Below are 16839 nucleotides of genomic sequence, written 5' to 3'. Positions count from 1 at the left end.
ACAATGTAAAACAAGTGACATATGAGATGTGTGACGTGGTTTTGGTGAGAATATCTAGATAAGAGTGAAATTATTGCATATTTTTCATAATTAAAATGTTACATTTTACAAAATCACGTTTTCCCAAACTAAGTATTGTAATATAGCCAACAGGAGACCCCGGATGTGGGACTTTTGTGAGACTACACATTATTAGTGTGAAGTTATTGAATATTTTTGTAATTTCTCTTTTCTATGTTGAACTGGTTCCTGCGCACTCATCTCACGGTGTCCCTGGGGACCAGCTCGGAGGACGACTCTTATTGATGAATCTGCTGGGAAGGAAGCCGCGGTTGTTGTTTGAACAACGTTTCGCTCATGAGTCTGATCCGGGAAGTTCGAATCTGTGAATATGTTTCGGATCTCTTCCAAACAGCGTGGCCCAAAGGCAGCTGCCCTTAAACCGTGTCGCATCAGAGGCAGCTGCTGTTACATCAGTGGCAGTATCTGTTGCCACCGGAAGTGCCTCTTCGAGCTACCGCTGCCACGATCTGAGCCTGTCCTCACCGTGAAGACATGGCGCAGCTGGTGAAAGTAAAGAGTGAACATGAGGAGTTTCATCGGGACTTGTTCTGCAGAATAAGGCACGTGTCTCATGTGGTAGCACAGCGGGGATAGATCACGTCAGCGGAATCGAACCATCACGTTACCTGAGGTGTCAGACGTGCGTTGGGTTCACGTCAGGTTACCTGCCATAGGGCATGTTAACGTGAGCTCTGCGGCTCTCCGCTGTACAACCCTGCTCGTTGTGTTTTATATGACATTGTTGTGTATTAGAAGTTGGGCTTGAATTCACAATGTAACTCAACTGCAGTACTAACACCACTTTGGAGCCACGATACGTGTAACTGTTTGCAGATGCTAGTGTTAATATTATGGGATATGAATGAATTTGAATATAATACACAACAGTGACACAACGTAGCTCTAGTGCACCGTGTTATTGTTGTGCCTGGTGTGTTTCAGCCAAGCAGAGGAGAACAGGCAGAGGGAGAACCAGGCGGCCACCAGGATCCAGAGCTGGTTCCGAGCCTGTAAGGTGCAGGCCTATGTCAGGTACAAGATGTATGGGGGGTGGTGGGTGTGTATTAGCCTAATGAGTCGTTGGTACTGTGTGCCTCAGGCAAAATTTCTAAAAAAAGAATACAAGCCTTAATAAACCAGTTACATATACCAGTTTAATGTTTGCTTTTCCCTCTGGGAGTTGGACAAAATTCCGGCCCGGAGTTCATTTTAAGGGAACCCCTGGTACTTGCTCACTCCCATAATTATCCCACTTGAAGAGCTTTGCAAATGGCCTGGAGGAATAAGTGTCGCTTGCACTCTGTGCTCCTTTCACACACACAGAGAAATAAATGTCTCTATCTCCGCGCCTGTTCCTCCGCTGTGACCCCGGCACCATTCTGCAGGGTCAGCAGACAAACGTCCAGACAGTAGGTTAATTCAGATTACTTTAGTTAATTGATCAATGCGTTAAGTGGATAATTAGCAACAATTTTAGCTGCCTAAGTGCAACTCCAGGGTTGTGCTATACCCACTATAAGCATTGATTTCCTGGGCATATAAATGGCCTTTTGGAAATTGATGGCCTCACTGGAGGCAGGGGATCGCAGTGGACTTGCATTTAGAGTATGTTTGAGGATGAATACAAATTCGCGCCACCCACTAAACGGGGTGAAAGGCTCATCGGACATGATCGAAAAGCCTGGAGGATCAGGAACATTCTGTGTGTGTGTGTGTTTGTGTGAGAGGATGTATTTGTAAGCATTATGTTTCCCTGATCTTTTAGTTGAGGTCCTTTACAACTTATTCATTGTTTATAGAACTCCTCACTCCTTTCTCCATTGGTTCCTCCCTTGTAAAGAGATCACTTTTCTTTTTTTTTTACAGCTGTAGTAATCTTTTGGTTATATTTTGCTTGAATTAATTACTGTATATCCTATTATAAAGAGGGATTTTGTTCTTTTAGCTTTTGAATTTTAGCAGGTTCTAATTTTTTAGTTTCTTAGCATAAACTCCCAAATGTTCAAATAAAGAAACCCACAGTTAAATTTACATCCATCTGCTTCTAAATAACTTTCTTCAGCGTTTTGCTCCATTTAAGCCACAGAAAAATAACCATCCAATCATCTCCCCAATATGACTTTATTACAGCCATCTGCACAAGAAAGCAATCATTATCCAGAAGATGTGGTGGGGCTTCACAGCAAGGGCACGTTTCAGACAAATGGTGAAGGTAAGCCACAGCCTGGAACGGCTATAGATATATTGATTATGTTATGATAGCATGCATTAGAATTCAATTGCTGTATTCCTAAGTCCCTGCGTCTGACCTTAAGAAAATGTAATTCACTCATTACACATTGGGAAATTAGCACTTAGGAAATATGATGCAATATGATAAGGAATTCCATCTATATGGCAACCGCAATAGAAAAATTGTGGAAAAGAAAGAGGGCAGGAAAGAGTGGGAGAGTTTGTGCGTGTAATGCATGTGTATGTTTGTGTGTGTGTGCTTTAGTAAAACAAGGCCCCATTTTTTTTTTTTTTTTTCATATTGCCTCCAACTGCTTCTTAATTGAACAGATTGTTGATACCGGATCCAATACCCAGCGCTCTCATGTATAATTTTCCCCTGGATTGAGTTTTGTAAACGTATCACAACAAGCTATTTATCATGCCTGTAAATTGACTGTTTGTTAAAGCATAACTGCCAGCCACTGTTTGGGAGGCGTTCAAGAACTGGAAGTGGTGGTTGGGGGGGTAGGGGCTTGAAATAAAGGATGAAGGATGTGTCTCAGCACACATATGGGCTAAAAAGAGGCTGTTTGGTCTCATTTGGAAAGCAGACGAGCGCTAATTTGAATCACTCAAAATTGCCACAGTGCACTATTTTGAATTAGCCCTGAGAGATTCAGTTTCAACCCCTCCTCTCTCTCTCTCTCTCTCTCTCTCTCTACCTCTCTCTCTCTCTCTCTCTCTCTCACTGTCTGTCTTTTTCCCCCCTCCCGCACTCTGGCAGACCCTATCGTGTGTAAGACGACATGCTCAAAGCCTCATCTCCAAACATCAAGCTGAATTTACAGCCTCCTTTCAAGTCTTTGTCTCCCTTCGCCTTCCTCTCTTCCCCCTCTCCGTGTCGTTATTAAAAAAGACATGTTGCGATAGGAGCCCATTTTATGGCCGACTCTCCGGTTTGCTCCTGAAGTGTGCCCCCAGTGGTCGGCCCGGAACGTTTGGTGTGCGGCGGCTCGTCGGCTGCGCTGCTGAATATCCTCTGGCCCTTTTGTTAGTCTCTTCTGGCAGCGCTGTCATTGATTATGAAATCCAGAGGAGAGCGTTTGGCCGTCATACATCTCCATTAGCTCGCTGCTTGACTACCATAGATTTTCTTGGCCCTTGTCTGCGTTGGTGTATTAAGAGAGTACCGTCCTCCCCTTGATACGGAGTCCCACTAACCACTCTCTCGCTTTCCCTCCTCTCTCTCTCTCTTCCCCTCTTTCTCTCCGTTCTCCTGGCTTTTCACTGCTCCTCTTGTCTCTCTTGCTCTCCTTTTCTGCCCCCCCCCCCCCCCCCCCCCCTTCATTGGCCCTATATGTGCTGCCTCTGTGCAATGTATTATGTATAAAGAGCTCTTTATCTTTGACGCCTGCTGTGGACAGATCAGAGGGCTGGGAGACAAGGTGTAATGCCATCTTTTCCTTTGTGTTCACAGGCGGCATATTTTATCATGAAGATGAATTTCTACGAGGAGATGGCGGTCAGGGTAAATATCACCACAGTGTCTTGTTTTAGCAAATGGAGTGTCGTGGCGGGGGGACTCTCCCTGTCTCTGTGTGTGCTGGGAACGGTTGGCCCCTTGAATATCAGCCCTTCATCACACAGTTTCATCGCTTAAATGTTTTATTTATAAATACTTTAATCTTACATACTGTTATTATTTTTCAAAGGCTTTTAATTGGAGTCAAACAAAAGCAGAGACAGGAGCGAGGTTAAAAGCTTTATTATGCGACTCGCAAATTTGGAATTTGACCAGTTCAAGTGGCGTTCTGCAGTCAGTCAGAGCAGGCAGGCGGGCGAAGCTTCAGGCTTCCTGTTACGGCGCAGGTAGTAATAAACTGATCCAGTGGTCTGATGAGACAACTGGGTGTGACTGAGCAGGCAGGAGAAGGTGATCCTCAGGTACACCAATCAGGTGGAAGACATGAGGCTGAGGCAACAAACAAAACGTACTCCAAACGAGACAGGAGTTGGCTGAATGATCTGTCAGAATCTTGTTGAATGAGCCTGTTGTAGATAGAGATAAAGAGTGGTGGCCTTTGCTGCTGGACGAATCCCAGGTATGCATGTGAGGTGGCGGCAAACCGGTCGATTGATGCCACACCCAGAAGGGAAACACACGACACACTCGGGCCATGACTGAGAACAAAATGGGGACAGACCACACACTCAAGGGCAGTGGAAAACACAGAGGAAACAAAAGGATCAGGCACTGGGGCTCCACGTCCCAACACATGCAGGTTTACAGAGTTTTAATGTTGTTTATGTTGACATCCCTGACCCGTTTCATTGGCAACATAATTAAAATAAAACGCAAAAGAAAGAAATTCTGATAATGCTAAATTATGCTTAGTTGATCCTCTGTAGTAACAACAGTGTTCACTTTTTATAAATTACCTTAATCATTCATTTTTTTAATGCACGGTGCTTGGTAAGAAGCCCATTACAAATCAAATCAAATATTACAAAAAATATTTTTCTTATCAGTGCTCATGGTCATCAATTGTTCCCTTTTCCCAACTCAGCTGCTACAACTCATAAATTACCGCAACATGGCTGTGACCGATTCTTTGGCATTTTTACACACGGATATACACAGAAACCTTATATTTTTACAATTCCTTATAGCCCACTCTTTTGCTAAACAGTTTCATTCGGCCTAAACCAGTAAAGGGTTTTATAGGCCCACAAAAAAAATCCACTATTGTTTATTGAAGACAGTCTGTCCCTGTTCGGTTGGTCATATTTTCACATCGGTGGAAAAGTCTGGAATTTTAAGGCTCAAGGTTTTACACTTAATATAAATCCAAACAAATAAAGCTGACCACCCTGTTGTTGTGTCACATTATAGAAGACACATGCATCCAAGAGTGATGTTTGACCCAGCTGTTTTAAGTCAAAGCATGAAAGGTGATATTACCATGGAGAGAAAAGTGGAAGCTTCTGAAGTTAGAGGTCTTTATTACCCACACAGATATAACCACAGTTTCCTATAGGAGTTTTAAGAGAAAATGAAATGTATGAGAATTGGATGTAAAGTGGCTCAGTGCTTTGCAGTGGCACAAGATACAGATTTTGGTCCCCATAACAATTTTCTTTGTTATTGCAGTTTGTGCATTTTTTCTCTGTTCTATAGGCTTTACAAATACTGTAATAAAACGGTATAGAGAAAATATTGCTCCATAGATTTTTCATATATCCTGCTAAATTTGTTTTACTGTGTGGGCTACCCTTTGCCAGCTCTGACTCTAAAAAGTCTGAGTCTATAGTCTTTGTTCATGTGTATGAAAATGAATTATATAGAAAGGGAGAGGAAGACCCTGGGCAAAAGTAAATGAAGGACATCTGTGATCAAGAAATATTTAATGCGTAAATAAAGAGAACGTGGGACGCAAAGGGAGAAACAATCATCTCAGATCCCCCTCATGACACTCGTCTTGAATCAATTTTGTTTCTATTCTTTTTTTTCTCTCCTCTCCTGTTGTCTTTATCAGGGCACGGTCGCTAACAGAGGATAATGTATTAGGGCCGTAATAGAAACCAGTGTTTACATAGCGCACCCTGGATTTGTATTAGATTCAACAGCATTGATTTCACTAGTCAACAAAGGTCAGCCAGAACTCAGGAGGCGGCAATTACTTTATTTAAAATTATCTATTGACTGGCAGATCAATGCTAATTCTCATTTTGCTCTTTGTTGTTTTTTTCGCCATCCTCCACTCCCTCTCTTCTCTCCTCGTCCCTCTTCTCATTGTGTGATTATTCTTTTACCTGCCATTGTTTTAATCTCCTAATTAGCCTGAAGGACATCCGCCCCCTTGCTTTAAAATGGTCCGCCGATGTGTCTGGGTGTGTGTACTAGCTAATCTGCAGCCTCCACAATCAATGTGAGCTCATACAGTTAAATGTATGAGGCTGTGACAGCTGTCTGTTCCACCTTGGACTGTCCCTCCATCACTCCAGAGGGAAAAACAAAAAGTGCCTGCATGTGTTTGCACTGTTCAAAAAGTTTTATGATTCTTTCTGTGAGAGAAGAGAGAGAGAAAAAAGCACAAATAAGGTCTTTGACATGAAAAGAATGCAAAATCCCCATGACATATTACTTTGATTTTGAATTTAACTTAGGTTTGTGTTTGTGTTTCATGTTAGTCACTGGAATTAGTTAAAATGTGAAACTATGGATTTCTTTCAACTTCATAAATAATGAAGTATTTAGTTGTAACCCTGTCATGCTCTAATTCCTCACAGATCCAGCGGAGATGGAGAGGATACTTTGTGAGGAAATATGTCCACAACTTCTATGCACGCCGGAGATATCTGGAAGGACTCTCCAGAAATAATGAACTTGTCAGGTAAAAAAAAAAATTAAAAAAAATGCTTCTTTATATGGAAGAGCAGACAGTTTACTTGTGGTTGTATTGAATTTTTGAAATGGATGTTGTACAAGTAAAAACTAAATGCTTCACTACTTCACTCTTTTTCCCATTTCTCATCTCCCATTTTTCATATTGTCTCTGTCTCACTTTGTTTAATATCATTTACCCTTCATGCGTTTATTTAAAATATACAGCGTTACCCATCGTCTACTATATGAACTGGAAGGGAGTCAGCTGGTACATGTCAGTCAGGATTGACCTGATTAGTGTATAGGCAATTGGCTAAAAGGTGTACTTGTGTACCCGTAACCTTAAAGAGTGTGTGGGTGTGTGAGGGAGAGAGGTGTAGGTAACATCTGCACTTCCATAGTGTTACCTAAGAGGGAGAGAATGGGGACAGGGGGAGAGTAGAGGAATGAAAGAGACTGAGACACATAGTGGTAGAGTGGAATGAAGAGAGAGAGAGAAGTCCTCTAAAGCGCTCGGGGCCAAGAGAGAGAGAAGTGAACGATGTGAAGAAATTAAAAATTAGCCTCTGATTTGAACCACAGCTCGTGCATTAATAAAACACCCCGTGCTCCAGGGCTTACTACTAGAGATACGCTATCTTTTATTTTTGACAAAAAAAAACGATCACGTTTATCTAATAGTCACATTTTTTATGTTCCTAATATATTTTACCAGGAAATATCTTTAGGCCTCTGCTAAAATTAAATGTAAATTTGTTAAAGTGCTCCTTGGATCACTGACTTCTCCCTCATTTCCCCACAAGCGTTCCACCTTTCCTCCACACTCCTTGCCCCTTTTAGAGGTTGGTGGCGGGGGGGTAGGCTGTTTAAGTCCATTAAGTGTTGCCACCTCAGTTTTATGTCACACAAAAACAAACACACACAAGGATTTAGAAATGAAACCACTGATGAAAGACGCAAAACATGATACCACTGATAAACAACATAAAGGTAGTCCAATTTCTTAATCAAACGACTCATTACAAAGCTTTTACATTTGTCAAGCGTGAAACTATTTTTGTGGATTATGTGTATTTAAACCAATGAATACACATTTTATAAAAACGAGAACATAAAGCTGTAAATTGGTATTTAAAATAGTATTTTACGTCTCAGCTTATTTTTGAAGATCAGCAAAAAATACTGCAGCCCATAACAATAACATGTCCAGGCAAATAGTAATGTATATTTCTATAATGTCCTCCACATCTCTTTCTACCTTTTCTACATGCTATATTTCTAGAACAGCTACATACAAAGAGCAGAGATGAACTAAAGAAGTAAAGAATTATGCGAACAAATTCGAGTTTACAACGGAATAGAATTTTACCGCTTTTGTTGTATAATTCCACTATGAATTGCCTGACACCTGCAGTCTCTTCATATATTTATATATATATATATTTATGTATATATGTCCCTACACACACGCCCCTCCTCCACAGCGGTTTGGGGTGTGGAGGTCACTTCACTTCTCTAGTTAATGACATGTTTATTTAGTGCGGCTGGGGTCACGATCAATTAACGCTGTGCTGGTATTTATTTAAAATATCCTCTCTGTGTTAGCCGCTAAGCCCTCGGATCGCACGCTGCCTGATCACTCACCCCGCAAAGGCCCATTTTTAATCCAGCAGCATGCTGCCTCCCTCTGTCGCTCTGTCTCTCTGTCCGTCCGACCCGCTGCATAAATTATTCAAAGTTGGACTAATGGTTCCCATTTAGTGCAGGCTGGTCGGCTGTGCATGGTAATGATATAGGAGTAATACATAGACTGCCGAACCTCTCTCACTCTCTCTATCTCGCTCGCTCTCGCTCTGTCTTTGACTCTCTGTCTCTCTTTCTCCCTTGTGTCAGATCTCCCCCGCACAAAACCATCTGTGTCATTTCATTAGGTACAGCATCCAGCTAATATGTGCTACTTACACCAGCCTTTCCTTCTATCCCCTGCCCTCAGCTCACCTCTCTCCTTCAATCTTTCCTCATGTCCTCCTCCATCCGTTTTGCTCTATACCTTTTTCTCCCTCTCCGCCACTGGTTCGCCGTGTCTCAGTGTCCATCCTCATCCATCCTTTCTCTCCTTCTGCATAGCCTAATGAAGTCAGGACCCCGGCGCAGTCCCCACTCTGCCACAGTTTTTCCTTGATACCCCAACAATTTATCACTTTGTCAGGGAGACACTTAAAGTTCCCGGGCTTTAATAAGGGCATTCAGTGGGACGAGGGGGGCAATTAGGAAAGAGGAGCGAGTCGGCTTTGCATATTTACTAAATGTGCTGGTGTCATCGCCGCCGCCACCAACACGGACTGTTGACTGCATGAATTATTCCTCTATCTGCAATAAACAGCTGGGTAATTATTACTGCCATAATCAGATAAATAATTCTTCCTGTGATGTCGCAACGACATGGCAAAATCGTTCAACTTATCCTAAAGAGCGGGAAAAAGGGAAGCTCGGGGAGAATTTACAGACTTTTTCCTTTTCTTTTCATTCCTCTCTTCTCTTGCTACGCTTTCTCTCTTTCTTTTTTTACTTTTTTTTCCTGTCTCTTCGTTCCTCCCTCTCTTGTGTTCCTCTCAAGGACATTCATGAAAGGAGAGCTGCTGTGGTGGAGAGAGTGCGGGCCTGCCTGTATGGCTGCCCTGCGATCACTCTCCGCTTCTATGCGTCAGTCTTTCTTTTTGCTGGTCTTTCTTTCTGATCCAGTTTGGGTGGAGACAAGTTCACTCCTTCAGTCTGATTGGATTTGTATATTCAGTGTGTGTGTGTGTGTGTGTGTGTGTGTGTGTGTGTGTGTGTGTGTGTGTGTGTGTGTGTGTGTGTGTGTGTGTGTGTGTGTGTGTGTGTGTGTGTGTGTGTGTGTGCGCGTGTGCTTGTGTGTGTGCGCGTGTGTGTGTTGAAGTATAATCTGGGTGCTGTGCTCTCTCTGCCTCTTTAGGAAATTACTTTTGAGAGTGAAACAGTGAAGAAAAGTACAGAAGATGTATGAAATTGAAAATCTTTCTCTCTTTTAGAATATTAGAAACATAGTTTGGGCATCATTTCAACACTGGATTGGTTGTTTGCTTCCCCCTTTTCAGTTGCACTAGTTTGACTACTTTAGTGAATTAGTTAATCAATCAGTAAGTCACTTAAATGGAAACTGTGTGTCATGAGGGTGTTGAAGGCTCAATACATTGAGCTGGTCACTGTCTAAATTGACTGGCTGACTTCCCCCTCTTTGCCAGCTATTGAATCATTTAATTGGAGCAATTAAAACAGCCAATCAGGTCAAGTCTCCATTAAATATTTAGAACCTGGCCAATTAGCTGCTCCGGTACTGGACCAGACGACCGCAGGTTTGGCCTGCTGTCCCACAATGCCTCACTTTCTGATATCCCATCAGCCCTTGACCCCCCCACTGTGAACCAGGGGGTAAATAATTGAGGAAGATGTGACAAACGTAGCTTTACTGTATTAGCCATTTTAATAAGTTAACAGTGCAGGGTGAAAATGTCAGTTAGGATTCCAGTTATTTGAGAGTAGTTCAAGTTGATTAGCTTGTCCAACAGTTCAGCAGCCATCTAACGTAATCCATAGTCTGCTCGCACTGCCTCATATCGTGACTTTATCAGAATTTAAATCAATGAACTCTTACAGAATAATGTCCACATTCTCAGTGTGTAATTGAAAGTAAACTTGAAAAAGTAATGGATTACAGTCGGGTTGTACCTAAGAACGGTTTTGTCAAATCAGATTTGAATGTTCAATACATTCAGCAATTTATTATTATTTTCCGCTTTATCGAACTGCCAGATTTTTTAACAGCATTTGGCAGAATGTTCAGGGTGACAGCGTCATTGGTGCAATTAAGTAAACAAACCAATTTATCCTTCCCAGCTAAAACAGGCTAACTTACAACCTTACAATGGATTTGAAATAAGCATATTTTGTATTGACACTAGATATCAAACAATGAGATATAGAGACACAGAGACTTTACTGTATTAAGTTGCTATAATTTGACTACTACGCAGAAGGCAGGAGATAACATTACCTTGGACCCTGAATTGTCAGTTACCTCTGTCCTGCTCAGTCTAAAGTTTGACTTGAAGAATCACAACGTTGTCTGACGTGCGTCCAACTGACAATTTAGTTTTGTCCCCTTTCTTTCTTTCTGTCGTCTTTTTTTTCACTCAGTCAAACGCACACACAAACACACAAGCAGAGAGCACTTGCGGCGTGCAGAAGAGGGCTAATGAGGGTTGTATGTTGTGGCGGCTGGTTGGGTCGACACAGATCGAGGTGCCTTCAGCCGTTACAAATCTGTTTGGCTTTTGTCCACTACACAGCAATTAATAACACTGGGGCTGGGGGCAGGGAAGCAAAGGTCAGCCATTCAGTCAGACATGCACACACACACACACACACAAACACACATACACACGAGTAGAGGTGTGTGCACATGATGCATGGACATTGATACACATACATGAACATACACACTGATGTAATCTCCCTTTAACACTGCATACATATACAAACTGGTTGTGACCTCTGGAAACTGCCTGTTTTGAAACAGTATGAGTGCATGAACCAACAAAAATAAACACACTTCATTTATATTTTAATATACGTATGCACTAATTGGTTTGTGAACCTGAATGTTGCACAATAAGCCAAAACTTAAAGTTAACCAAATAGGGGCCAAGGAACCTCTATATATAAACACATATACACAGAGACATACAGTACAGTCCCAGATCTATACACACAGTCTTAAATAACTGTGCTTTATATTACAGACACACACAGAGGCACATTTATAGACCTGCTCTCATTCTCACACCCTACACACACACACAAATACATGCACACACACACATGCATGCACAGCGCTCTGCATATTTAATTTATTTTGGAATTTAATCTGGTGCTGAGGAAGGAATGGGAATGCAAAGGCAATGACAAGGGTGTTGTGATTTCTTTATAAATGTCAGTAGCTGCAGAATGTGTTAACCTCACATTACAGACACACGGTGAACATTCCGATTTGTGATTTGAGGTTTTTAATTGAAAAGAGAAGTTGGGCAGAGAAAAGGGAGAGTAAAGAAAAAGGAGAAAGGACTAAGGATTGTTGATGAGCTTTGACTAAACTCTTATTGGAACTGCTCTTGTTGAATTAGATTGGTTTTACTCGTTGTTTTGTGTGTGTGTGTGTGTGTGTGTGTGTGTGTGTGTGTGTGTTTTCACATTACCATGGCATGTGTGTTTTAGTAATTGTTTCCACTTCCCTTTTTTAAGTTATTACCCCCCTGCAACAATACGGCTGTGTGATTGCGGAATGAAATTGCTGTGTATGGGCTTTTAATGCATCCCATTTAGCCAGATTCGCTTAACAGATGTCACAGACAGACCTGTCCTGGCTGCTGTGATGAAATATATCCATCATCCTCCCACTTACAGCCTCTCGCACTCTCATTTAGCTTTTTTCCATCCCTGCAGTCTCATTGCCTTGTTTTTCTCCCACAGCTTCTCTGTCTTTTCATGTCCGCACCAGTGTCTCTGTAACCGTTAGATAGTTATTTATTCATTCTAAGGAATCTCAAGGGAATTGACACATTTATGATTAAAAATGTGTTTTATATACAGTCTCACACATGCACCAACCCACCTTAAGTTTACATTGTACACATGTCTCTCATTTTAGTATACAGTTTTAAGATGTAGGCTAATATGAAATATAACTCTTTAAGTTATATGCAGTATTTATAGTTATATCGCATATTACTTGGACTTGTTTAAAAACGTTTAATCAAAAGGTTTAGTCTTATATTCTTATAGCAAGTAATGTAGAGCTAAAATTAGGTGCAGTATCCAATCAATAATTGTTATTTAGCAAACAAAGATGTGTTATACAGGGAACTATAACTCAAGCATGATTTACTAATTTAGTTTATGTTACTATAAAACAATATGTAAGTGTAATTATTAATTATTGTTACTTATTCATTGTTTTTGTGCTGTAGAGTTTGTATTTATTATATTTATATTGTACTTTGATGACTTTGCCATCATGTACATTGGAATTTTTTTTTAATTTAAATTGCATATTTGTTTATTGTGTGTTTTGCCTGTAGGAGGGACCTGGATGAGCTTGAGGAACTTCAGAAGAGAGAGCGAGATTGTCTGCAGGTCGTAAAAGAGCAAACAGACAGGGTTTACCAAGCGCACCGGTTGCATCACCTCCTCAGTACAAAGCAGGTTGGCTCTCACACAAATATCTGACCAGAGGCCAATATCTGACCCCATAACCCTAACCCTTGTCCATTAGTCTTGTGGACCGGATGTAGCCTTGAGGCTGGATGTTCCCCACCACTGCTTTAAACCTATCATAATTTAAAAAAAAATCTAAACTGAACAGTAATTGTATAGTTATGGCTCATGTAGAGTATTCATTAGTAGTTACTCATGTTACAAAATAATATCCACTTTATCCATTATCTGTAAGTGCAATATTGAATTTCAATGGTGAATGAGAGATCATGTCAGATACACACTTACACTTACAGCAAATTTGTCATTATCTGGTGTCACGGTGGTCGGTTAAAACGTTTGATCTCGAGAACTCAGGCAACATCACAGACTCACTAAACTTTGTACAAGGGCAGTCATGTAGACATGGCAGTACGTACGTGCACATGAATGCACATGCGCAGCTAAACATGCAGCGACTTAAACAGGTAATGAGGTACAACTAGGGAGTTGCTTCACAAACTGGCTGTAGTTTTGTGTGAGTAAGTGTGTGTCTTCATGACTCTTCTGATGTGCTGAGTGGATATTTCAGTGATTCCCCTGGCACAGGTGTGTGTATGTGTGTGTGTGTGTGTGTGTGTGTGTGTGTGTGTGTGCGTGTGTCTCTGTGTGTGTGTATGTGTGTCTCTTTGTGTGTGTGTCTGTGTGTGTGTGTGTGTGTGTGTGTGTGTGTGTGTGTGTGGCATCCACACATCTCTCTGACTCCCTACTGGGATCATAATGAAGACAAAGCACACTGGTCACTGTTGATTCAGCACCAACACTCCTCTCACTTTCTCTATCTCTCTCTCTCTCTCTCTCTCTCTCTCTCTCTCTCTCTCTCTCTCTCCTGCATACATATGCAAATGGCATCGTCATCATCTGGCTCACTACTTTTCTTCCTGCGAGTATCCTATGTTCTTCTGAGATGCTCACAGACTCACAACTTTAAAACGGTCAAATATGAAAATAGTGTACGCTGGAGTGCAGCAGAGTTTGCATTGGTTGTGTCATGTTTGATACTGCAAATGCTGGATCGGATCGGTTTGTATCATTTCGCATATGAACTATTTGGGATAATTTATGAAACATGGGAATAAAGAAAGAAAGTAGAAAAGTTTGTCTGTTCTTCCCCGCCCTCTGTCCATCTCTTTCTCCCAGTATATATCTCTCTCTCTCTTTCTCTTTCTCTGCATATGGCAGGGGACTCTTTCCCTTCGTGGCTTTGACCTTGTCAGCAGTGAATAGATGGCTCTCCCACACAGTTCATCCTTCCTCACTTCTCGAACCCAAGCCCACACACACATGCACGCAGGCACACACACACACACACACACACACACACACACACACACACACACACACACACACACACACACACACACACACACACACACACACACACACAGCTTACCAAAAGGCCCCAAGTCCCTCTGACAGAGATAGAGAAGGTGTGTTCCTGAGGTCAACATCATTGCTCTTCCCGTAGCTAGGTTGGTACTCTTAGGCATGTGTGTGTGTGTGTGTGTGTGTGTGTGTGTGTGTGTGAGTGTGTGTGCCTTTAGGAGTGGTGAGATTTACGTTTGTGTATGTGTTTGTGTGGTGTGTATGTCCCCATCCTTCTGTCCTCTCCCGTTTGAGGTGGATCTGTGCACTCATCTCTAATGCATTATGTAAACTGATGGTGAGCAGTAAAGAAATTTTGTTTTTTTGTAGTATGGTGGTTATTCAGTCACTGCACAATTTGAAAAAAATCCAATTGACAACAGTTTTAAGAAGTGATCCGCCCATCATGACACATCACAATGATGCATTAGTTCTTCTGTCAGCTTCATAAGATTGAGACGCATCAGTAAGAGATCAGCTCCTCCCGTTGTGTCTACACCCATTGGGACAGAAATTAGGGTCAGTGGAGTTGAATTAATATCTTTCAACTCACTTGACATTTAAAGTGCTCATTGCCCAATAATGAAACATTTACTAATTAACCAGTCTGTTAATATGTTATTTTAAAAGAGTGAGGTTTGGGTCGATATGGTGGGAGTAATTTCCCACTTAAGCCTTTTCTCTCTTCTCTCTCTCTCTCTCTCCGGTGTCCAAGTCTTTTAGAGTGGCCTAAATAACAAGCGGTGTTATTAGCATATAGAGTAGATACAGAGTCCTCCAACTCCAAGCTTTGGTCTGGTAATTAACTTACAGCCAAAAGAATCACTGTGGTTTGAAAAAGTATTAATGAGTCTGTCTGTGGCAAATCTCTACCTCACTTCAGAACAGCGGAGGAAACGTATTAATTGAACCTGTGTACACGTGTGTATTTGTGCTTTTGAGAAATGAGATACAAGTCAGGCCACATTTGAGACAGATGCAGTTGTCCCTGTAGTATTTTACCTTCGGTTGGACTAGTTCCCAGGTGTGTGCTTTAAGGCTCAGACAGACAGGCTGATGTTGATAATGCACCACAAAGTTGATTGTTTAGAACGAAAAAGTGATACAGATGTTCAAATAACTGTCTTTGAAGACCCTTACGGACACAGGTTGATGACAACCTTTTTGTCATTGACTCCAAAGTTTACTAGTATGTGAAGCTTTACAACTGTTGTCAATGGGAGCACATCTTTTTTTTTTTTTTTCACAGATTTGGGGTAATATTAACATATGAAGGGCAATAACAGGTGAACCATACATGAAAAACTGCATGAAGAAGTTATTAACAAAACTGATGTTTGAAATTACCTCAGAATATTGACCGTAACAGTTTAAATGACAAACTGTTATCTGTTTCCCTTTAAGCTGTCCCAGGAGCCGGCTGTTCTATAATTTTGCCTAAAATGGTTCCCCTGACAAACAAAATTACTTTGTGGTTTCCCCAAACTCCAAATGGACTTTAACACAATGTTGTGATCAGGGAGTAAAACACCCAGGAGCATATGTAGGAGCCACAAAATCCAGACTTTACAACTGCAGTGTCCTTGGTTTGAATCTGAGTTGCAACCTCTGGTTCATCCTTACTCTATTTTACCTGATACTTTCAGTTTCAGTTATTATTTCTAACATGTATATATAATAGCCAGTGAGACATACCTGTACACATCTAATCAAACCACATTGCTCATACTGATACACTGTCTCCCTCAGTCCCACAATGTCTGTGTTATACAGGGTTAACGTCTCTCCCTCTCTTTTTCTCTCTCTCTCTCACTCCAGTGCCCAGGGATCTTCAACTCTCCATCCAGGCGAGCCCCCCATGAGACAGAGCTGCTGCTGAGGCAGGTCAAGTACCAGGCCCCCACCAGACTTGTTCCCATAGGCAGGGCTGGTCTCTTGGGCATGCCGGACTCGACAGCCCCAAGTTTCCGTGGGAGTCTTGGATCCCCGAGGATCAAACCCACTAGAACCTGCTCCTTCAAGCCCATTTTGCCCCCCATTGCCAACAGGAAACAGCAGGTGAGAGGTTCAGAGCTATAGGACCATGACAGACACACTCAGGTGGAGATAGATGACAATTATATAAATGAGAAACTAGAATGACAGATTGCAAAACCTCTTGCAGATGCTTTATTCCTCCTCCTTTCCTCATTCTTCCCCCTTACAAAGTAATGTACTAATTATTAGAGCTCTCTAACGTTCCCTTCTTTCTTTATGGAGGAGGGTTCTTGATGAAAGCACGGAGCCTTTAAAAGTCCTTTTAAAGTAGAATGACATCATTAAAACATGGCAGACAGCTCTCTTGGGGGCTACAGCTCACAGGCGTTTAGTGTATTTCAGTGAGCACTATATGTGTGACTGTGTGCCTATGTGTCAGCCTCAACTGTAGCTTTACCACAGTGCACATACACAGCTCACGTTTGTGTTCCTCATCAATACTA

The 16839-nt window shown here is 41.7% G+C and overlaps 1 protein-coding gene across 1 annotated transcript in view; it reads left to right on the top strand.

The window, feature by feature from the left end:
- Positions 1–513: 513 nt before the first annotated feature.
- spata17 (spermatogenesis associated 17) overlaps positions 514–16839 on the top strand; it is a 34336-nt gene continuing 18010 nt past the window's right edge. Inside the window, exons 1-7 of the mRNA XM_053423307.1 lie at positions 514–623; positions 1006–1095; positions 2194–2275; positions 3755–3805; positions 6568–6671; positions 12820–12943; positions 16178–16417. Coding sequence (XP_053279282.1) covers positions 556–623; positions 1006–1095; positions 2194–2275; positions 3755–3805; positions 6568–6671; positions 12820–12943; positions 16178–16417 — 759 coding nt within the window. The 5' untranslated portion in view covers positions 514–555. The remainder of the gene's footprint in view (positions 624–1005; positions 1096–2193; positions 2276–3754; positions 3806–6567; positions 6672–12819; positions 12944–16177; positions 16418–16839) is intronic.

The sequence above is a fragment of the Pleuronectes platessa genome, chromosome 1, assembly GCF_947347685.1.
Source record: "Pleuronectes platessa chromosome 1, fPlePla1.1, whole genome shotgun sequence".
In the NCBI taxonomy this organism is placed as follows: domain Eukaryota; kingdom Metazoa; phylum Chordata; class Actinopteri; order Pleuronectiformes; family Pleuronectidae; genus Pleuronectes; species Pleuronectes platessa.
This window is presented reverse-complemented; position numbering and strand designations above follow the sequence as displayed.